General features: G+C 36.9%; 2 protein-coding genes across 2 annotated transcripts; one reads left to right on the top strand and one right to left on the bottom strand.

Annotated features, from left to right (window-relative positions):
• Positions 1-839: 839 nt before the first annotated feature.
• Positions 840-13,488, bottom strand: mon1bb (MON1 secretory trafficking family member Bb). Its single transcript, XM_053483764.1, has 5 exons — positions 13,370-13,488; positions 12,274-12,900; positions 9,861-10,653; positions 4,726-4,873; positions 840-3,312 (listed from the first exon to the last, which is right to left on the bottom strand). Exons 2-5 carry the CDS (start codon positions 12,857-12,859, stop codon positions 3,145-3,147), a joined length of 1,695 nt encoding a protein of 564 aa, XP_053339739.1. The 5' UTR covers positions 12,860-12,900; positions 13,370-13,488; the 3' UTR covers positions 840-3,144.
• Positions 13,489-15,656: 2,168 nt separating this feature from the next.
• On the top strand, positions 15,657-23,704 carry cxxc1b (CXXC finger protein 1b). Its single transcript, XM_053483594.1, has 14 exons — positions 15,657-15,868; positions 17,459-17,574; positions 17,674-17,774; positions 18,145-18,272; positions 18,435-18,590; positions 19,070-19,207; positions 19,359-19,466; positions 19,565-19,743; positions 19,847-20,054; positions 21,668-21,778; positions 21,893-21,942; positions 22,040-22,136; positions 23,103-23,255; positions 23,390-23,704. Exons 1-14 carry the CDS (start codon positions 15,866-15,868, stop codon positions 23,534-23,536), a joined length of 1,695 nt encoding a protein of 564 aa, XP_053339569.1. The 5' UTR covers positions 15,657-15,865; the 3' UTR covers positions 23,537-23,704.
• The last annotated feature ends 299 nt before the right edge of the window (positions 23,705-24,003 follow it).

The raw sequence follows: 24,003 nt of genomic DNA, 5'->3' as shown, positions 1-24,003 counted from the left end.
CTATTCAAGGAAGCACATGATGGTTTGATTTTCCGTTTGATTTTTTTGAAAAAAAAAAAAAAAAGGCTCTGTCCAATTTTGAGCTTTGTTTGAGCGAGGGAAGATCCTGTAACTTTGTGTAGTTTAAAAAAAAAAGTACAACTTATTCAACAGTTAATGTTTAATTACTAACATACAATTAAAAGTTCCATGGGGGAAGAAAATACAAAAAAGTGTTTGTGTTGTCATTTAAAGTTTTTAGAAAGAAAATCTAAAAAATACAGGAAAATCAGAATTGGCCAAGAAAGCTGCAATTGGTGCATCTCTCGTTTGAATTTTATCTATAATCTTTAATAGTATTTTGTTGACCAATCTATTTAGATTTCTTTCTTTAATGTCAGGAACAAAAAAATTGAATAAGAGTAGTTAGCATGTAAACTTCATATCATATCAAGCTCACTTTAATTGCCATTTGACCAAAGACTGAATAAAAAGCTTGCACTAAATAAATAACTTTTAAGTAATGCTTTTACCTGTGGGCATAAGCTACATCAACTATGGAATTGAGATTTTGATCTGCTCACACTACAAAAATCTTTTTGGCGCTAGTTGGTCACCACTTGTGCGGTATCGGGTTCATTTTCCCTGATCTGGATTTTTCATATTATAGTATCGTGACAAACACAATCATTATCCTGAAAAACAGTCCCACAATTTCCAGTTTAACACCAACAAAGGAAGCATATTACTATTATTATTATTATTATTATTTAAGTCTTGAAAAACTTGAATTGTGGATGGTGGATTTTAAGTCATCCTACAGTAAACAGTTAAACACACACAAAACCATATACAATCTATTCATTTTAGAAATCAGTTGTTTAATGTCTGACATGTCTCACATCTTTCTATTTATGTAACTGGCTGTCAAAATGCATTTACAGTAGTAGTACAGCTGTGACCAAAAGATTTGAGAATGACAATAAGTCTGCTGCGTTTGTGTTTTTAGATCTTTTTCTCAGATTACTATGGTATTCTGAAGGATAATTACAAGCATTTCATAAGCGTCTTTTTTTTTGCAAATTACATTGAGTTTCTGCAACAAGTCAGAATTTGCCGTGCTGACCCTCCTTTTCTGTAATTCGCCCCAGCATGCTGTCAATCAACTTCTGGGACACATGCTGACTGATGGCAGCCCATTGTTGCATAATCAATTCTTTGAGGTTGTCAGAATTTGTGGGTTTTTGTTGGTCTATCCACTTTGTGAGGACTGACCTGAATGGCATCTACGCTAATTCTTTTCCACCTGTTATTTCTTTCTCTACCCTTCCCGAGGCATCTGGACATTGTGCTAGCTTCAGTAGGCAGGGGCCAATTCTGCGAGGATGTTGAGGCATCCAGAGAAGGACCAACTCCAGCTGGATTCTGCTTCATGACTGTTTAGGTCTACACATGCTGCTCTTGAGCTCCCAGTGATCCAGACCCTCCTCTGTCCTTTGCACCTGCTGACTCATACCAGTGCTGAACTGGACTCCATGATAACTTGGACAACTTCTGTTATACTAAACTTCCAGCAGCCCAACACACATGATCTCGTTATATAATTCATGCTATGCGTTATCACCCAAATGAGGTTGGGTTCCCTGTTGAGTCTGGTTCTGCTCAAGGTTCCTTCCTATGGCATCTCAGGGAGTTTTTCCTTAGTGGTGTAGTGGTTAGCACTGTCGCCTTGCACCTCCAGGGTCTGGGTTCAAATCCCCAGCCAGGCTCGATTCCCATCTCTGTGTGCATGAAGTTTGCATGTCCTCCCCGTGCTTGGTGGGTTTCCTCCCACAGTCCAAAGTTATGCAGGTTAGGCTAATTGGCGTTACAAATTCCCTGCCTGTAGTGTATGTGTGTGTGTGTGAGCCCTGCGTTGGATTAGCATCCTGTCCACGGTGTACCCAGCCTCGTGCCCTAAGCCTCCTGGGATAGGCTCCAGGTCCCCGCGACGCTGAATACCGGATAAAGCGTTATAAAAGATGAGTGAGTGAGTGAGTGAGTAAGGGAATTAAATCGAAAGTTCTCAATGGGATAAACGTCTGGTGAGTTTTCTGCTCATGGACCCAAAATAACAATGTTTTGTTCCTTGAGCCACTTAGTTATCACTTTTGCAAGGTGCTTCCTCATGCCGGAAAAAAAATTGTTTGTCACCAAGCTCTTCTTGAATGGTTGGGAGAAGTTGCTCTCAGAGGATGTTTTTGTACCATTCTTGGTTTATGGCTGTGTTCTTGGGCAAAAGTTTGAGTGAGCCCGCTCCCTTGGCTGAGAAGCGACCCTACACATTCAATGGTCTTAGTATGCTTTACTGCTGGCATGACACAGGCTTTCTCCGGTCAAGCTTTTTTTCTGGATCCACCAAACAATCAGAAAGACAATTAATGAGAGAGCCTCAGTCCTCAGCAGTCTAATCCTGGTACCTTGTGCAGAATATCAGTCTGTCCCTGATGTGTTTCCTGGAGAAAAGTGACTTCTTTGCTGCCATTCTTGAGGTGTATGAAAGTGAGCGCTACCATCCGTCCTTAGTCAAACCAACATATTTGTATCATTCTCAAAACTTTCGGTCAAGGTCGTACTATACCTAATATAATCTTTGATAAACATCACTGGATGTCATTGTAATGTAGTAGTATTTTTTTAATGCAAAATTATTCTGTGAAATATTCTGGCTGCCTTTTTTAATATTACTTGTTTATCTTAAACTAGCCAACTGTCAAACAGCTCAAATAAAATAAAAATCTTGAAATTACACAATGTCACTTTTTTTTGCTTCAGATAATGAAGACGGCCCCTGTTCTAACAATTCGACATCAGAATTAGAAATAGGATGACATGGACCTTAATGTCTGAATTTATCTATGCATGATATTTTTTTGTACAAAAAAAAAAAATCAAGAAATCAAGCACCTACTTCGTTCTAATATCCAAAGACATGTCAGGTTAGAACTGTAATATTCCAGACATTACTATTAATAACAAAAATATTAAACTGAAGACTTCTCTGGTGCCGCTGAGGTATTGGACAGAATTTAATATGCAGCATGTTCCATATCCATCTGAAACAGAGTGCTGAGTATCAGACACAGGGGTTCTGTTGTTAGTAAATTTCCACTTGGCACCACACTCTTAGCTTTTGCTTGTATTGGGTGTCGCTGAGTACTTCGGGGGATATCGTATAAAGAGACGGTCCTCCTCCTTCTTCAACCACCGCAGCAGTTTTGTAATAGCATTGATGGCGCAGGACTTTGTTACGAGAGGGCTAAAGCAAGTATATAGCTCAAATTTGTTTGTAACCTGAAAAAAAAACACATACACCAGGAAATCACTTAATATTTTCCAATAAAATCTAGGTATAAATTGAAAGTAATGTATGCTAAGCATTCATATAACTGACTGATATATAAGGCTAACCTGTCTTGTCCGATCCCATAAAAGAGATACAGTAAAACCTTGCATTGCGAGTAACTTAGTTTCCAAGTGTTTTGCAAGATGAGCAAAAAAATAAAATAAAAATTTTTACTTAAACGAGCGAGGGAAGAAAAAGGTTTAAAAGGCTGTAGCAGTGCTGGAAATTAATCTGTTTAACGACAATGCAGTGTACATTTCACAATGTGAAATTCTCAAAAGGAGGCAAAAGCAAGTGTTATTAGAGAGGTTACTTTTTTAAAGTCGCACAAAAAGAAAAAGATTTCAGTTTAGCCAACAAATAGCATTGATTTTGTTGTGTGTAAACATCATCCTACACAATAACCCTACTCCTTCTCTCTATCTTGTCTTCCTCACACCTGTCATAATCTTATATGAATATGTTTGGGTTGTGGAAAGAACGTCTGAGTTTCCATTATTTCTTATAGAAACATTTGCTTTGATATACAAGTGCTTTGGATTACAAGCATGTTTCCGGAACAGAATATGCTCGCTTTCCAAGGTTTTACTGTATTGAAAAAAAAAAACACTCACTGTAAAAGAAAGTTACCAGAACACAGTGCTTTGAAGCTTGGCCTGAGTATCTGCAGCCTAGTCAAAGTGCCTCGACTCCTGTCTACTGTCAAACACGGCCATAACGGCCACACAAGCATCTGAACTGAATCATGAAGCAACGGAAAAAAGTAGCGTATTCTAATGAATCATGTGGGTTTTTTCTGTTTGTTTAAATTTTTTTAAATATCATATGGACAGACAGGTGTGTTTGTGTGTACATATATGCCAGAACAAACAACAACTAAATGAAAAAGCATCACAAATTAAGAATGCAAAAGTTTTGTGACATCAGTTGTTTGATGTAGTTATTGCAAGCAAGAGATATGTAATTTTATTATTGATGATAAAATTTTATTATATATATATTTTTTTTCATTTAAAGACTATCACTTGAAATACCTTTGCATACCTAAAAATTAGGAGGACTACCACCAGAGTTGCCATGTTAAATTGTAGCACTTCTAAATCTAAGTGTCAGGAAATGAAAGCTGAAATTCTCATATTCATCTTTAGATCACAAAAAACAAATGTCTTTAACCTACAACAAAATAATTAGTCTTACCATTAAAATACTTTTGGAATGGACTGTATATACTGTATGGCCAGCTATCAGGTATTTTGAAGAGATCTAATATAGCAAGCAGGACAAGCAACCCCCACCCCAAACTGATTATAATTCAACCATAGCTGTTGGAGCTGCTGTTAAAGAAAATAAATTCATCATACCCAGGCCAGCAGGGTCTCTCGTGCCGCCACATGGTAAATGAGCTTAAGAGGGCGAGAAGTGTTGTGTATGCGGCCATGCATATCTCTGTAAAGGTCCAGCAGCCTCATCTTCTCCTCTTGACTGTCATAAGGAGCCTCCATCTCTGGGCTAAGGGCCACAAGCAGACAGAAATGTGATCCAATTTGATAGAAAAACAAGTAGCAACCATTGTTTATCTGTCTTTATTTATATAGTAAAGGGCATAATAATCCAGCCAAGTTAAAATTCAAATTTAAATTCAAATTTTATTTGTCACATACACAGTCATACACAGTTTGATATGCAGTGAAATGCTTGTTAAACCTTCGTTCCAAATTTGGTAAAAAGAAGACAGCATGATCACAAACCACAGAAAGATTCAAATTTATAAGTGATGTGCTTTAAATTTTTGTATGGTTTATGTTAAAATTTGCAATGAAGTGGAACAGGACACATTCCAAAGCTGTTCAAAGATACAAAAAAAAAATATATTTTAGGAATTTCTGGAAAATATAATCTTAAGAGCACGTGGTGCAGGAAGACACGAAACAATATATTATTACAAATGCACTATTTGGCAAAACAAAAATAATAAAGTGCCTTAAAGAGGTCCAATTATGCAATTTTAAGGTTGCTAATATTGCTTAATGAGTCTCTTAAAACAGGTTTACATGTATGCAAGGTCAAAAAACAAGACTCTACGGCAAACCCCGAGGGAAAAAATGCCTCCGCACACGCGAAGCACGCATGCGCCTTGCCACTTCGCGAGTTTTAAGTTCAGTTTTGGTGAATGGTGGAGAATAAACAGTTAAAAAGGATTTCGTTTGCTCAGGTTTTTTTTGTTTTTATATATTACAAAGTGTTTAAGCAAACCTGGCATGAATGCTCGCTCACATTAACAAGAGTGTGGTAACGTTAATTGTAAGATGGCGGGCAAGTTGTTCCTGACGTAGAACGTGGGCGGACATTATGCAAATATGTTACGGAATGACGTGAATCTGTAACAGAGTAAAAATACATTTGCTAACGACTCATATAGGCGAATGTGAGCCGATTTTTTTTTATATAGACAAAAACTCCATTTATCGTGCACTGTCAGCGTCACAGATAGTGCAGATAGTTTATGTTCACATACAGCTACATGACACACTGCAAGAAATTTTTTTTTTAAATAGCATAATAATAGGACCTCTTTAATGGTGAATGTCCTGACTATACATAGAGTAGAAGCATAATAAGTGGAATGTATATTTTGGACCCTGTACATATAATTTTTACCCTATACTGATTTTTGAACCCCAAATACATCTATTAAACCTTGTGCACCAAAATTCTTGGGGTTGTCTTCTGTTAAGTATTTTATTATTCTCCCCCAGAAATAGACCTATTTAAAAAACAATATTGGAATCTGGAATGAATTGCTTTTGTGGGTGACTTTTCAGTAAAAGTCCCCTTAAAAGCCAAACAGCAAGAGATATAGTGCCCCCAAGAAGGAAAAAAATGCATCCGGTTGTTGTTTTGTATAATACATTTGCTTTATCTAATTGTTTGTGTCTGTCCTTTTTGCTCAATAAATTGGCCATAATATTAGTTTCGTGAGGCAGGTCACCAAAGACGTTTTTTCTTTTCTTTTTTTGCAATCCATTTTTCTCTATTTTATACATGGAACTGTGCACATATCTGTGAAAAGTTGAGAGAAGGAGGAAGAGGAATGTGAGTCAATATTTGCAATATGTGCAACTTTGGTGGACCATGTAATCAATCATAGCCCATCATGACTGAAGGTGGGCAATGAGTCCAGCTGAATTGGAGCAGCCTGACAGCAGCCTCAGTTATCCACCCAGGCCTTTAGAGAATAAAACAGGTAAATAACTATTTGAGATGTTTTTCAGAGCTCTCTACAGTAATAACAGTATACCATAACTTTATGGTTTCTACGGCTATCTAAAGCACTTACAAACATAGTTTTATCTTACATTTATGTAGCATTACATTAAAATGTGTATTTTATAAAGTATGTATCCACTATTTACCTAAAAGAAAGATAACCAGGAAGAGGTGGCAGAAGCCTGAAATTCACAGATAAGCAAGAGAATACCTTGCTTATCTAATCCACATTCCATAGTTATGTAAAATAGTGCCATCCCCCTGAGGGAAATCATGTCAAATTGCAGCAAAAAATACATTACTTCGGAACAACAATCTTGCCTCGGACAAGAAACACAAGGATTGAACATTAAATGAGTGAAAATTTGTTCTAATCAGTCCAAATTTGATTCGGACTTGGATTTGACTGTTTTTTTGTTCTAACTGCCATGTCTTTGTCAGACGAAGAGAGGGTGAACAGCAGTTCCTGAATGTGTGGGTCCCACTGTGAAGCACTGTGAAGAGGTGTGATGGTGTGATGGTTGCTTTGCTGCTGACACTGTTGGTGTTGGTGACTTACTCAAAACTGAGGACACACTTAACCAGCAGGGCTACCACAGCATTTTGCTGTGACATGCCCTCCCATCCCATCTGGTTTGTTTTAGTGCGACCATAATTTGTTTTACAAAGTACAATGACCTCAAACACACCTCTATGTTATGTAAGAGATATTTGTCCAAAAAGGAGAGTGATGGAGTGCTGCACCAAATGACCTGGCCTACAATCTAAATCAAATCTAATCACAGTTGAGATGGTTTGGGATGAGTTGGACTGAAGAGTGAAGGAAAAGCAGCCAACAAATACTCGACATCTAATGGGACTCCTTTCAGGATTGTTGGAAAACCATTCCAAGTGAGGCCCACGCACACATACGCACTGATCAAAAAAAGTCATTAGTCATATTCATCTTGGATTACAGCACACAATGTTGTAGCCAGTTCATATGTGAAAATCGTTCCTTGTGCTCCCAGAAACACTTGTTCACAATTTAAGCCCCGGAATTTGACTGTACCATCAGGGAAAATAAATCCATTTGTGCTTAATTAATGCTCCATAGCAAACTGAGGCTTTTTCTGTCACGCCACGTCAAGCCACAGCCTCGCCATGATCACCAGAGCACCCCCGTTCCTTTCTCCCAACCACTCCTTCCAACTCACCACCTCACCTTCCGCTCTCTACACACCTGGATTCTATCAGTGATTACCTCTCATGCTCATTTAAGCCACATGCTGACAACACCAAGTCGCCAGTTTATTGTGTGCCTTATCAGCCTCAATATACCAGCGTTCTCTCTCGTCTCAGTCTGCCAAGTATCGACCTCGCTTGACCATGACTTCGCCTTTCGTTTTGGATTAAACGCATTTGGAGATTCCCCGTTACCGACTGCTTACCTGCCATCGACCACGAATTTGGATCGTTTTATTGTTTTTGTAATAATGGTTTCTAGTCTTTTTACTCTCTACAGAGTAAGGCTCAAGCTTCTGTTATATGTAATTGAGTGCCTTTGAGGATAACTTTTCATACTCAAATTATTCATGTTGCAGTGTTTTAACCGGCAGATTAGTTTTGTGGCATAAAAGCTTTTGGCAGAAGTGTCTTGACAAGGTTTTGCATTGGGGGGAGAAAAACAAAATAAAACTTTGCATATTGCTAATTTGACATCTTTTAAAAAGACTTGGTTATATTCCCAGACTTGAGACGGCAGGTTGATGTGGCTGTCAGCCAAGTACTTAGCATTATCACATTAATATATTGTTTATGCTTATGTGATAGGCTAGCTGAGAGACAACCGATCAGTAAATATTAAGTAATTATTGGCCTATTTTGATCGATGGCCGATCAATCAGAGCACCCAAGGCTGCACAATTAATCAGGAAAAAAAAATCATGATCTCGATCCATACATAAATGCAATCTCATGTCTAAATGACGGCAATTCACTTCCGTGTATTTCCATGCATTCAGATCATGCTGCTTTCACACGTTATTTGTCATACTCGCATACATTATTATTAGAATCATAAAAATCTGAATAATCTTTATTATTTCACCAATCAATCGTAAATCTCGATCACTTCTGTTCTCTTCCTCATGGGCCTGCTTGACGTGTAACAAGCAGGCAGACCTAATCAATCGGAGTCAGTCAGTACTTGATGGATTTGTAGCAGTAAGAGGGAAATAAAAAAGCATGTTATAATAAGAAAATTATCTATCTCTTTCATTACAGGGATTAAAGAATGCTAACAATGTCAATTTTAGAATCTATAGAAACCGTTTTCACGGGGGTGGGGCTAAGGTTTATCAATCAGCACGCATGGTTTAGTAATTACTGATCAGGTTTTTTATTTATATATATTTTTTTCCACATGACCCCTGGGGGCTCCGTATGATGCAAGAAAATACCTCTGTGTCACTGCTACAAGTTCCCCATCAGAAAGGGTTTTCAGCACAGGGGGGAACATTGTAACATGCCTGTATAAGGTTCTGTGCCAATTGGAGCAAAAAACAGTATCAGGATCTATTTAGTTATTTTTATTTATTATACTTAACGTTCTCTTATCTTTAACAGCTTAAAGCTTTATTCACCTTGAGGGGTCTAAAATAAAGAAAAGACCCTATTTTTGTTACTCCAGCACTTTATTATAACTGAATATCCTGTTTTTTGTGTTGTTGTTTGTTTTCTTGTACTTGGTTGCAAAAAATTTTTGTTGAAAAAACTAGAATAATGCAAGAGAATCGTGATCTCAATTCCCATGGAGAAAAATTGATTCACATTTTAGAAAGAATCATGCAGCTCTAAGAGCACCCATAGTATTTACTGGCAAGCTGATAAAAATAGTAATAATTGCTATACAAATAAAAAAAAAATAGATCAGTTGATAAATAAAGTAATCATTTGGTGTAGCTCTAGTTTTATGTTAACATGTTTTGTTTTTTTGTTTTTTAATGCAGCATGGCTTGTTTAAGGATTTTTAACTATTAAAACTATTTTTAACAACAAACTCCTTAGTTGTTTTGTTTCATGATGCATACATTACTGCAGTTAATTAATTACAATTAATGGCTCTTAAGTATTTGCTTATTTAAATACAAATTGCAACTTTCTTTCCAAGCTTTTTTTTTTTTTAGGTCAGAAGTAAACCAGACCTTGTGCTGACTTAAATGCCTCTTCAAAAGAGACTGAAACCTACCTGGTGAACTGTATCAGCTGATGGTGGTTGTCTGGAACGTCAAAAGGCTTGTACATAAAGTGCCGGAGATCAGACACTCCCACCTGACTGACGCTGTAGGACTGAGCTTTGGCAATTGATGATAGAGCATTTTGGGCCTGCATGGCTTCCTCAATCTTTTTCTTGCACTCTGCCACTGCGTAAAAAGCCTCATTGTCTGTGGAAAGCAGCAGCAGGCACACGGTGCACTCAGGTGGGTCCAGGTAGGATATGTAGGCATAAAAGTAACAGTCAGGGTTAAAGCTGGGGAGGCAGATTGGGGTCCAGATTTCACCAGCCTGGAACGCAGAGGAGGCTCCAATAAGGTTGAGGAGCAGGTGAAGGTCAGCAGGGTCCAGCTTGGCATCCTCAATCACCATCTTCTCCTGTGCAATGGTGAGCAGCTTGTTCTTGGCAATGAGAATAGAGAAGACTAGGTTGGGAGTGATTGCCTTCTGAAGTATCTGGCTAAGCGAGTCCCTGAATGAGGAGGAAATGGGTAGACAGTGCACAGCGGAGAGCAAGAAACTTGGATCAAAGTCGACCAGGTTTAGTAAACCGTCTAGGATCTTCTCTGAGCCAGCTAGCAAGCGGCGCAAGTCGTAGTTCTTCTTGTGCTCAAAGATGCGGGTAATGCTGGCTTGGGTAAGCATGCTCACAATCTGGTTATAGACATAAAGCAGTTCATTGCGTAGCTGCTGTTCAGACTGATGGGTGCTAGAGACAGAGACGAGCACAAGAGGGCCCTGCTGCATGAAGACCACTGTGTGCTCATCTGTAATAGAAGAGTTTCAGACAGAACATTTAAAAACAGCAACAAAAAAAAAACACTTCTGAAACTGCAGCATCATTTACATTAATGGTGTACATATGATGATGTTTTATTTAGTATCCTGTGTTTGCTACGTGACCAAGTTGGTTCAGAATCTGGGGAAGGCCTATGATCTTTGCAAAAGATGATGATGATATAAAGGACTTTAAGGAACAGAGTTACATGCAATTTACTAGTCCATTAAACTATCTGTACCACACACATACACACACTATATATATATATATATATATATATACTTATATAACTAGATGTGCCCGAAAAATAAATTTTTATTATTAAATTGCACACCCATAAGTACGTTTTTAAAAAATTTAAAAACTACAGTATCTGTTGAATATTGGAACAAACTATTTTTTTTGCATTATCGTGAAGTGGGCAGTATAAAGGTGTGAGATTGCATTTATTAAGTACATTTCAATTGCACTCATAAGCGCATATTTTAAAAATGTACAGCGACATCTGTTAAATTTTTAAAAGAACTACAGTAATGATTTTTTAAGGTTGATTTTTTTTTTTATCATATAAGGGCCTTTTCCACTTAAATTGCATTCCATTCTAGTAAAAAAATATAGAATTTATTTCCTTCTCATAGGCCGACTGCAATAAAACTAAGCCGTTTTGCAAAAACCCCATTCAAATTCGTTTAGTAGTTTTTAAGTCATGCACAAACATACAGACAAAAAGACAGACAAAACCACCTTGATGTGCTCTATTATTCATCCTACGTCCTCACAAACAATTTTTTCACAAATATCTTTACTGTACAGACACGCCAAGTTCACAGTTTTATAATATGTATAGATCATTTCAATATTATTATATTTTTGTCATAATATTATCATATATCAACATATAACATAAATACTAACATACATTAGACATTTAAATTTTTATACAAGTTTTTCTTTTCCAGAAATGCGTATGAATTTTTTTGGGCTGACTTTTTATGTATGTGTATACAGAATCAAGTAAAAATGCACCAATCGATTGGCCAATGACCAGAATCTGCCGTTTTCAGCTTGACGTAGCAGTGATGGACCATTAGAACGAGTTATAATTGATTATTATTATAATCAACTTATAACTGATTATAACAGGATGTGCTCCCTCCCACCCTCCAATAGTGTGTGAGTAGCTATTTGAAACGATTCTGTCAACAATCCATAAATAAATTAATAAAATAATAAATAAATTTAAAAAAATTATATATACTTTTTAAATTAACACAACAACTTAATAATTTAAATAAAAACACAACTATTATCAATAAATGTTTTGGAGGGATTTTTGTTTTAAGCTTTCTTTGAGAGAAGGCCATTTAACTTTTTAGTTTTTGTAGAATATGCAAAAGCTATTTAATAGTAATGTTTTTTTACGAAAATACTGAAAAACTTAATTTTTTTATGCAAAAAAGTTTGCATTTGTCATCACTTATAGTTCTAAAAAGACAAAATTAAAATCGGCAAAATAGAAATCTGCAAATTCAGCAACTGGTGCATTTTCATAATCGATTTATTATTGTTGCATCGATTAATTTCATTCCTAGTAGAAGGTTAATACCTGAGTAGACAGAACGAATGACATTGTCCCCGCTTTGAATGAAGGACACCAGCGCCATCATGACACCCATGGTGGAGGACAGGGCTTCCTCGCTGCCGTATCGTGAGTAGATGGGCTTCCCAGCCTCACTCAGGACAAACACGTGTTTTCGGTGCCGTCTCCAGCTCTCCGCAGTCACATCCTCGTCCGAGTGAGAAGAAGCCTCTAAGTGAGATTCTGAGAGAGGGGACGGAATTCTATTCGTGCACACGCCCGGCTCTTCCAGCTTTCCCCGAGCTAACACGGCCACAACGAATTCACCCGAGTCCTCCTGGCCATTGTCCTCCAAACATTTACCAGTGTCTGATACATCACGCAGAACAGCTTCTTCTTTCTGAAGACCCACTGGAACATTATTTGGGTCTAAGCCACCTTCTGACTGCGTGTCGATCAATTCTGTCTCATCACATCCGTCTATTCTTGGGAGAGTCACATGATTTTCCACATCTGTAATACAGTCTAGAGTATCTTCAGACTGCATATTGTTTTTATCAGTCTGAAGTAAAGATGTGATAACGGGTGAGTCAGTCGCCTCCATGTCGTTCATATTCGATCGGATTCCCCTGATTCATATTAACACAATATGTACTGAGGAAACAAGAGAGTAACATTTTTTTTTTAAAAACAAATGTTTTTAACTAATCAAGCTGTGACTAATCAAGAGTGAAGAATGACAATCCATATGTATAATCTATATCTGTTCTACAGATGAAAATGAAAGTAGATATAGAATGTTGATATACAGACATCTTGTCCAGTGTACACAGTGGTGTTTACTTTCCTGGTTAACATTAGCAGCAGCAGCAGGTTCTCTCTCTCTCTCTCTCTCTCTCTCTCTCTCTCTCTCCTGTGGCTATGGAATTAGCTACCTAGCTAAAAATACCTGATACCTAGCATACAGAGACTTTTTAAACCTTTTAATCTTATATAAATTAATTTAATCTGTCTAGGGAGGACATTTTTAGAGCAGAATATTTCGAGTCGGTAAGTTATTTATGCATTAATTTATTATTATTATTTAAAAGACATATTCTTATATCTCTATAAGAAGCTGTACCGGCAGTGTTTCTTTTGAAGCGTCGCTCTCGTCCTCTTCCGCTGCGATTTCCGCTGCGCATGCGCACAAGTTATCGTCTCCGTACCGCATTATAGGTACAGTATGATGATTACAGACCTAGTACGAAAAACCTTAGATTTCATTAATTCATTCAAATTCTGTATGCAAACGTTATATCTTCCTTCTTTTTTTTTACTGGCGGATACTCTTTTTTTTCTTCAAATATTAAACTGCAATATTTTTCGAAATATTGAACTGCAGTGTTGGCAGTGTGACGTCATATACGGGGTTTGGTCTTCATTAAACAGAAAGTTAGACTTAAAACTTAAAGTACTTTTTTGTAAGGTTGCACAAACATACATACATACATACATAAAAATTACACATTGCAAATTAAACTAATCTGTATAACTTTGGACTGTAGGAGAAAACCCACCAAGCACAAGGAAAACATACAAACAGCACACAGACCCCAAGGCAGGAATCAAACCTGGACTCTGGAGGTTCTAACCACTAATCCAACATGCCATCATATACTGTACATATTTACACACATACTATTTGCTGCTCTAGAAAAATAATAAGTTAATTTAAATTATTTACTGATGTTCGAAAACATTTTTAAAATAATATAGTGAAGAAAGGAGGAAGGATATAATGGATCCCTGAAACATCCCACAAATATGATAAAATGACTCATTGATTAATTTCACATGGATTAAATGCTATTAAAGCATCTTTAAAATCAAGGGGAATGAGGTAGACAGTTTGAAAATATACATTACATTATTCTGTGTTCTGTGTGCATCAAATTTTTAAGATTTCTGTTTATCACCCAATGCCCAAACCCCAGCCACTGGATGTAATGCCGGTCACAAGCTCGGCAAGTTGTGTACAAATCAGATGGTCCAACCCCTCAATGGGAAAAACCAAAAGACTAACAACAACAACAACAACAACAACAACAATAATAATAATAATCTTATTATTATGCTACTGCAATTAATACATTATTATAATGTTACCTACATTTTAGTGGAGAGCTTTACTGTAAGTATTATTATTCAAGATTCAAAGAACTTTATTAATTCCAGAGGAAAATTGCATATTCTGTTCATATTTAATATAAAAAATAAATTTACTGTGATGTTATTCTATATACTATTGTAAATAGTTACTAGGACAGTTACCATTTGCATAGTTACAAATACTATGTTATTAAAGATTTTAACTTTTAAAAATGTCCAACACAGTTATTGTATGTAAACAAAATGTTACTCAAGTTGGCATTCTTAATATGAAGTAAATTTTTGGAAGAGATCTATTGATGACATGTATAATTATGCAAATAAAGAATATTGTTTTATACAGTTTTTATAACAGTTAATTCCAAGCAAGTAATTTGTTTGGACAGGAGGCATTTCACAAGTGCTGATATGGTGTATAACAGCACTGTGAAGTTTACTTATATAAATTGCTTTGCTTCTTAGGTGTTCTTATAATCGCTAACCCCCGAACAAGGGCACTACTTGGTGTATGGATTCTACACCTTACACAGCACACTAGTTTTTACCATTTTATGCATTTTGCGGTTTCATCCCCAGTATAGTAAGGTTATTGTAAATTAAAATAGGTGGAGATAAGAAAAGCTTTACAGGACTGTCCACCACCTCATGTTTTATTCTACTCAAGTTTGGCTACACATTACTGGTAAGAATTTAAAACTACTTCCTTGTATTAATTACACTAACTGTTGGTCGCTAACTGCCAGTTGTCAGCCTAATGCTATTTCCAGCTGGTGTGGAAAGAGAGGTGTTTAGCAGGGAACTGTTGTATAAAGCAATATCAGACATGAGTTTGTCTTATTAAAATGTATCGAATATCAGTGATATCTTCTCATCTATGCTCATATTAACTACAGCAGCATGACCTCAACTATTGCTTAAATAGGTGTCACTGTGAAAGAAACCAAAGATTACCTGATCCACACACAACGTGTACCAAAACATGGCAAAACCCACCACTAAGCCACCAATGACCTAAAGGCATAAATCAATAAAAAATATTGTATACCAACTTAAAAAGTATTTATTATAAGTTCTTTCATTTAGTATTGACAAAGGCTGAGCCACTTTTTTATAGAATGTTCTTTTTGAATGCTGCTAAGACAAGGATGATTTCAGAAATGTTTGTAAAGAATTGTGCTTTTAATAATAGACCTGTAGGTGGCGGTAACGCTGCATGACTTTGTAATTGTTCATCAATTCAAAGAAGAAGACGACGACGACGACGAAGAAGAAGTGGCCTCAGCAGCAATAGCGTTAGCATTGTTTTGCCGGTGTGGTCGTGTTTTCGTTTAACTTCTGCTCCTGTTCTTCGGTATTAAGGATAACTCAACAAGTTATAAGTTTACAACCTGAATAAGGCTAGAAGTGCTCTCAAGAGTGTTTTAATCGAAGAAGCCGCCCTGCGTACATCCGCAGCTGATTAGCGACTATGGTAAGTGTGCTAATATAACTAACAAGACAAGTTCTAAAAAAACATGTATAACATTTATGTGAGTCAGTCTGTAGTTTTGTGTCATTGACTTGTGTTATAATGAGTCATTGTGACCTGTGCTCATAACTAGGAGACCTGACTTGTTCATTTATTTATCAGCAGGATTGCGTAGGGTAGGTCCAGCCTCCTGCGACACAGACTGCACAGGCTATTTAGAAAGATAAAAAGAAAATCCCAAACCACAGAAAACAATACTGAACAATGCTTTATAACAACTCCGCAAACTGATAAGCAAAATTACCCATCTGTCATTGCGCCTCGATGGAGCGGCAAAACAAGGAGCTCGCGCGATGATACCATTCATCATCATCATCATCATCATCAAAGGCTCTATATTATTAATGTTACATAATAGCCATTTGTAAGTCTACATGGCCATGGAAATTACTAAAATCATTAATATAACATAGGCATAGCTAAATACATAAATAGTTTTCAGAATAGTGTATAAGAAATTTTATGTATAACACTGTCCATGTAGTAAAAATAATTATTATTAATAATAATTATTATATTTATTTACATTTTATATCCATTTCAGTAGTGCATTTTTTGTAACGGTATAAGATTTTGTCTCAAAAGATTTCAGAGGACTAATATTTACACGAGAGCTGCAACAGGTATCAGAGATGTTTACTAGGGTCACTAGGGTAACACTGACTGCGTTGGTGACGTCTTCCGAATTGAGGAATTTTGTTGCTGGTTGTTCCCTTAATTTATATTCCCTGAACAGGGAGTAATATTCATGTACACTGTAGTATTTATGTATGAACCTCTAATGTAGCTCAGATATTTTAGCTTATATAATCACCACTAGGTGGCATGTGGTTTAGTGGTGGGCACTGTCTCCTCTCACTTATAAGAGTCTGTATATGCAGAGTTTGAATGTTCTTCCCGTACGTGGGTTTCATTAGTGTACCCCGGTGTTCTCCCACAGTCCAAAGACATGCAGATTAACAGTTCTAATTGGAGTTCCCAAATTAGCCATAGCTTGTGGGTGTGTGTGCCCTGGGATGGACTGTCACCCCGTCCAGGGTGTACCTCTACAAGGTCTCCTGGATAGTTTCTGCTTACAAAATAAGTGGTATAGAAGAGAAATGAATGAAAAACCACCAGTGATAATAATTAGAAGGGCTGAAAATAAACTGCCTATTATACAGCTTATAAAGATTAAGGCTCAGAATCAAATAAAATATTCTTTACACACTCTTCTTACCAGGAGTCCTCAAGGCTGGTTAGATGATTCTGCTATTGTAATGTCAGTTACATCTCACTTGTTTTACATCCAAAAATCTGTTCGTAAATAAATGATAAAAGACATTTAAAGTTTTTAAGTCTAGTGAAAGAAAGAGCTTTATGCATTTTTTTCATCCAGACAAAATCCTTAGCCAATGCTTCTTTTTTTTTCTTCATTTTATTCAATTATGTCTAGAGTGTAAATAGTATACATTTTGTTTATAATATTTAAACTAATGTGTGAAAGCATCCAAAATAAACCTGTTTGCTTGTATTATGTATTTCAACCATAAGGATAGTGAAATGTCAGATATGGACCAAGTGCCAGCAATGGACAACAGCAGTGCAGAAGATGAGAAGGCACCACTGTACTGCATCTGTAGGAAACCAGACATCAACTGTTTCATGATGTAAGATCTATATGCAGTATATCTTAAACGAATTTACACTCTTTGTACATGTGTATTTTTGGCTTTTGCTGTAGTTTAATCAGTTTTTTTTCTCTACAGTGGCTGTGATAACTGTAACGAATGGTTCCATGGACATTGCATAAATGTGACTGAGAAGATGGCCAAGGGGATTAGAGAGTGGTATTGCCGGCAGTGTCAGGGTAAGTAGCCCATCATCATCTGTTTATTCAGAAAGATCACAACAGAGAAAATTTTTGAATGATTGCTACTTTTTAAAATATCTGGAAAAACTGAAATTGTGATTAATTGTTCCCTTTCTTTTTTGTGCTGGAATGCCAGGCCCTTCCAAAACTTTTAAATGTACTTAATGGATCATGTTCTGTCAAACAGCCATTCTATCCTTAAATCTTAGCACTTCATATGCATATACAACCTCGGGAGCCATCTGCTAATGTTGCATCATCATGCACAAAAAAGCATTCTTCCAGTCTAGAATGCTTCTTGGCTATCCATTGGATTACCCATGGTAAATAGAACTACATTCATAATTAGTGTTTCTCTTTCTAACAGAAATGGATCCCTCCCTTGAAGTGAAATACCGGATAAAAAAATCACGTGAGAAAGAAATGGAACCAGAGAGAACTGAAAAACGATCAAGTACTCCAGACTTCAAACTGGATAAACGCCGTGGATCTAAAGTAAGTGTTTACAGCTTTTACCCCTGGACGTGGCCCCACACGCACATGCACACATCATTATTTTTGTGATCTGTCCGATAATAAGGTTTTTCTGCTGTAGAAAGGCATAGTTTAAAATACCTGTTAAATACTCATATGTGCATTTATAAAAATTTGTTACAGGTGAAACGTTCTGCACGCATGTGTGGCGAGTGTGAACCCTGCAGACGTACTGAAGACTGTGCGCAGTGTGACTTCTGCAAGGACATGAAAAAATTTGGGGGCCCAAACAAAATCCGGCAAAAATGTCGACAGCGACAGTGTGTAGTTCGTGCAAGGGTAATTGTATACATTTCTATTTAAAGTTGGTCATTAATGATGAGGGAAGATGTGACGCACCTTGTGTAACTGGCAAGGTTACGGCCAAATATTCTTACTTGACTCTTAGACACAGACTGTGGAATCAACTGGATTTGAATTTGCACTCTTTTAATGTTAGGGCAGCTAGGATTTTTTTCTCTTGTCATCAGGATCCAAAATGAGGGACAGTGGGTACGATCAGCATACATACTTGCATGCTGGGATGGTGCAAGGTGGGAAGATAATTGCTTGGTTGTGTTGACGTACAGTAGCAAGCCCATGTGGAAGACACTAATGTTCAAGATTTTTCTTATTTGTTACTCAGCTATAGTTAATGTAATCCTGATGACTAAAGACAAAGCAGAAAAGGTGTTTCATGAAGTGGTGCTTTACATCACTTTTCATATTTGTACTTTGTAGGTTTTAAATGCTGTGTCTTTAAATGTGTTCTTTTTAAGAAAATGCTGCGTGTCAGAGATGAGGAGTTTTCCTTGCACGAAAGAACCGAAAATAGGATGCACAGAGACAGACGATATTCAGATGACTATAATGATAGTGAGGTTGAGCTGTACTCACGATACAAGGACCAGAACATGGTAATGTAATTGCAAAATTCTTCAAATTACTCTTAGTTATTGATTAAAGCATTATTTATTTATCTGTCTATCTATTTGTTTATTTATATTTTAGAAAAGTGTCATGTATTATGTAACATTTTAACTTGCTGCTTTTGTCACTCTTGTGTAGCCATGGAGCAGGGAGGAGAAGGAAAGTCCAGTTTACAGCTCTGGCCAGTGCAAGAAAGCTATAAAAGTCAAACATGTTAAGCATCGAGAGAAGAAATTTGACAAAAAGGTACAAAAACCAAGTGTTGTGACAGAGCATGCATGTGGTAATTTTTTTTTTTTGTGTCATGATATATAGTGCATTGGTTTGGTGTTGTCTCTTTGCAGAAGGAGGCTCGTAGGCATAAGCAGAAACAGAAGCATAAAGACCGTGTGAGGCACAGTGACAGAAGTGATGTTCATTACACTGGAGGCTTGCACCAGTGCTTGGGCCCTACCTGTACTGAAATGGCACGTCCCAACTCAAAATACTGTTCAGAAGAATGTGGCATGAAGCTCGCAGCCAAGTGGGTCTTGTCTCGCTTTTTAAATTTTTGAATGTTTAAATTTGACTTAAAAAATGAATCCCTTCATCATATAAGCTTGTTTCTGTGCTTTTTAATCCGGCAGCCGGATTTACGAGATCCTTCCACAGCGTATACAGCAGTGGCAACAGAGTCCGTGCATCGCTGAGGAGATGGGCAGGAAACAACTGGAGCGAATTCGTAAGGAACAGCAGGCTGCTCGCATGCGTCTCACTGAAATGGAGCGACGCTTTCATGAGCTGGAAGGAATCATTGCTAAAGCCAAGCAGCACGTTGTTCAGCAAGATGAAGATGTAGGAATTCACTGGCCCAGAGGCCATTTGTTTGTTTAAGAAAGTGTTAGTGATGATGCTAATATTCTATAATTTAATTTTATTTATGTAGAGCTTTTAACAGTGGATGTTGTCCCACAGCTCTAATATTAATTAATTAAATAAAATTCCAGGAATAAACTTGCGTTCCAAATTTATAGCTTCATCAATGTTTCCTTAATGAGCAAGGCAGAGTACAGGAACTCATCCCCTTTTGGGTGATAACATGTAGGGCAGTTATAAAAGGGATTTATCAAAAAGAAATCCCTTCTATAACTGTTAAATGGTCAAAGGTGCAAACCATATTACAAAAATCCCTTTCATTGAAGTTGGTAACTAGAGATGAGCGGCGGGAAATCAATTCATTTATGAATCGCGATTCTTTTCTGTGGTGATTCATTACATAAATATTTGATATTTTTATGTTTTTAATAGTGATTAACCAGTTGATCAGCCAGGAGCCAGAATTGCCCGTTTTCAGTTTAATTGGCTTTGACTGATGAATGGGCGATCGGCCTTAGATATAAATCATCCTGTACCAAGTGCAGCAGGTTCCGAGTGGAACAACAAAAACACAATTTTATGGCCAGCATTAAAAGCTTCCGATCTGCCTCGTTTTTCAAACTCTATCACAAACCCACTTATTACACATGGTTACACAAATCTTAATACACAATCCGAATGCTAATTTGTCAAAATATATATTTTGGAGTCAGCGTGGTGATGCATGAATCGTGAGTAATAACTGAAGCAGTTTTCCCCCATTCCTAGTGTCCAGAATACTAATTGGAAAGCTATTTCATAACTATAAGGCTTTATAAGAAAAGGCTCTGGCCCCTGTAGTCTTCTTTATACAAGGTAAACACAAATATCCAGCACCTTCTAATCCAGCAGTTCACAGTTTCCTCCGAGCCAGCCAACCGCATGTTTTCAAACTGTTCGCTCACGCCTGCGCCACACTCGGAAGACTGTGCTATCTGTTCCTTCCACTTGCATGAGTTCACACCCGCCCATTATTTGGCTTAGAATTGGAATTGATGTGAGAGCGCTAGAGTGCCTACCTCTCAGCCAGTCAGCTCTCTCCAGGTCCCTGGCTTTGAGAGGTGACAGCATCATCTAGGATTCAAACTTGCGACTTCTGGATGATGGAGCAAGCTTATTACAGATGCGCCACTAAGAGGGTATAACAGTAGTATTTTAAAATTTCACTGGGAACTAGTAAAGTGTGGGTAAAATTGTGGTGATTTCATAATTTCTGGTTCTATAAAATATTCTTTTTTTATAATAAATAAATTACACTTTCAGTTTGCACTGAAAAATGCAATTGTAATAAGAAATAAAATGAAATATACGCTGGAAATTAACTTAGACTTATATAAAAAAAAACAGGAATATAAATTGCACGAATATAAACTGAGAGTACTTGTCTAAAATGGTATGAGGTTAGTTATCAGCAGATATGAGACAGTCTAGTGCTTATTATTATTTTTATTGATATTAATATTGATATTTTATGCCCAGATGGATCCAGGTGGATGACTTCTGATTGCTGTCTTTAGACCACAAACAAACATGTATTCTGTGTCTCTTTGTAGGTAAATGAAACTGAGAGTGAAGACATGGATCTTCAAATCTTTTGCATATCTTGCAGTCACCCCATCAACCCTAAAGTGGCAATGAGACACATGGAGAGGTGTTACGCTAAGGTAAATATATAGAGCCTTTAATTTTACTCTGATATTCGTTTACCTCAGTCTTTTGTTGGTTCTCTAGATATCTTGAGTATACAACTTTTTGTTGTTTATTTTATTTACGTACAGTATGAAAGCCAGACGTCGTTTGGCTCAATTTTCCCTACACGAATAGAGGGGTAAGAAGGATTTAAGCATTAAAAACTGATTTTTAGGAAATACCTTTAAATGTTTTGTCAATTGCGTTTACAAATAATATCTCTGTTGTGTTACCAGGGCGACAAGACTCTTTTGTGATGTGTATAACCCTCAGAGTAAAACGTACTGCAAGAGGCTTCAGGTGTTGTGTCCAGAACATTCCAGAGACCCTAAGGTGAAAACCTAGTCCCATAGCTGGATAATTGTGTGTGTGTGTGTGTGTGTGTGTGTGTGTGTGTGTGTGTGTGTGTGTGTGTGTGTGTGTGTATGTGTTGCACCACATCATTTTGTTTATAAATGAAAATTCTGCACCACCAAACAGCACTTCTAACAAAAGTGGACTTTCTGCAAAGATGATGATGATGATGATAAATAATTCTGTCTGTATTTTGTACAAAACAAAAGCCAGTGAAGCACTTTAAGGGGGGAAAAAGGAGCTGGAATAAAATAGAACAGATAATTGTCTGCTAAATGTTTGTCCTTATCCATGTATGTAATGATAAGATGGCTAATTATGTCCTAACACAAAGGAAGATAATGATGTAACATTGTTGGCTAACATAATGCTGATTTAGATTCAGCTTTGGCAGTAAGAAAAAAATTAATTAAAGGCTTACACAAGTAAAGCATTGAGCCAAAATTAACAAGAAAAAAGCAATAATATATGGTTGGATGTCACTATAAAACACTAACACAGAAAACCTTAATCTCTTTAGTTTGCAGTATAGAAAATTTAATCAATTAATGAATAATTTACTAACAAAGAAAATATACTACTAATTTGCAGTAGCCTACGAAATCTGGTTTCTGTCTAGTGAACACAGCCTTTCATCTGTCTCTCCGCATTTCCCTCTTACCCAAATATTCATTAGAAACTTTATTTATTTATAAAAAAAAAAAATTAATGTTGTGTCCACCTGAAAGATAAGTAGTTATCAGAGTATTCAAACTGTGAAACTCTTCAAACTCTTGCTACAGAGCCAGCTGCATTATCACTGCAAAGCTTGAGTTGGGATGTTTACAATGTATGTATCAGTGGTTACATTTTGGGTTTTTACCATAGTGTTCCTTATGAGTAGCCTTGCATTATTTGTCGTTTTCTCTCTCTCTCTCTCTCTCTCTCTCTCCCTTTCTCTCTCAGGTGCCAGTAGATGAAGTGTGTGGATGTCCTCTAGTGCGTAATGTCTTTGAGCCAACAGGAGAGTACTGCAGAATGTCGAAGCGCAAATGCAACAGACACTACTGCTGGGAGAAACTCAGACGAGCAGAAGTAGACCTTGAGCGTGTGCGAGTGGTGGGTCAAATGTTAAACCAATTTACATTTAACTTGTACTCCGTACATGTTACAGAACCTGTGTATTGCTTTTAAAAATATACCAAGTCATCTTAAGGGTTTTGATTTTATTATTATATATATTTTTTTTACAGTGGTACAAGTTGGATGAGCTGTTTGAACAGGAACGTAACGTAAGAACAGCGATGACTAACCGAGCGGGACTGTTGGCCCTCATGTTGCACCAAACAATACAGCATGATCCTCTGACCACCGATTTACGCAGCAACAAGGACAGATAGTGATGCGCCATGTTACACCTTCTCTTTAACCTTTGTATTCTTATTGATAAAATTTATTTTGTGTTGTGTATTCATTTCCTCTTGTGGGTGGAATTGTTTGGACAAAACGTTGTAGGTCTCACTTGTCTTCTGTACAAATACAAATTTGCTTAAAATTATCTAAATTTCTTTTGGATGTCACGTGTTAATTTCTTTAGTGTTAGAGGCTACCTGAATAAGCATACCTTTTGTGCCAGGGGATGCGATAAAATATTTTCAGTTGGCTACAAAATGAACAGTTTTGGGGAAAAATGCTTTTTTTTTTTTTCTGAGCATTTGTTGTTGCAAGCCAAACTTTAGTGGTTCTTATTCACCGTTTCATACTACCTGGGGTGTAATAATTAACTAGAAGTTAAGAGTTCAGCTGAGCTTTGCTGAAACAAATCCCCAATAAGTATAAAAGTGGGTTTATGTTAAAGTAATGCAAT

This window comes from Clarias gariepinus, chromosome 23, assembly GCF_024256425.1.
Source record: "Clarias gariepinus isolate MV-2021 ecotype Netherlands chromosome 23, CGAR_prim_01v2, whole genome shotgun sequence".
Classification (NCBI taxonomy): Eukaryota; Metazoa; Chordata; class Actinopteri; order Siluriformes; family Clariidae; genus Clarias; species Clarias gariepinus.
The sequence above is the reverse complement of the archived record's forward strand: the minus strand, read 5'-3'. Positions and strand labels throughout refer to the sequence as shown.

Excerpts from the sequence above, each read along its gene's own strand:
- mon1bb (XM_053483764.1), bottom strand. The coding sequence starts at position 12,859 with ATGAACGACATGGAGGCGACTGACTCACCCGTTATCACATCTTTACTT. Across the intron at positions 10,654-12,273 it reads CATTCGTTCTGTCTACTCAG|ATGAGCACACAGTGGTCTTC; the intron begins GTATTAACCTTC and ends CTTCTATTACAG. Across the intron at positions 4,874-9,860 it reads CAGCTGATACAGTTCACCAG|CCCAGAGATGGAGGCTCCTT; the intron begins GTAGGTTTCAGT and ends TGTGGCCCTTAG.
- cxxc1b (XM_053483594.1), top strand. Across the intron at positions 17,575-17,673 it reads GACATCAACTGTTTCATGAT|TGGCTGTGATAACTGTAACG; the intron begins GTAAGATCTATA and ends TTTTCTCTACAG. Across the intron at positions 21,943-22,039 it reads TTCCCTACACGAATAGAGGG|GGCGACAAGACTCTTTTGTG; the intron begins GTAAGAAGGATT and ends TTGTGTTACCAG.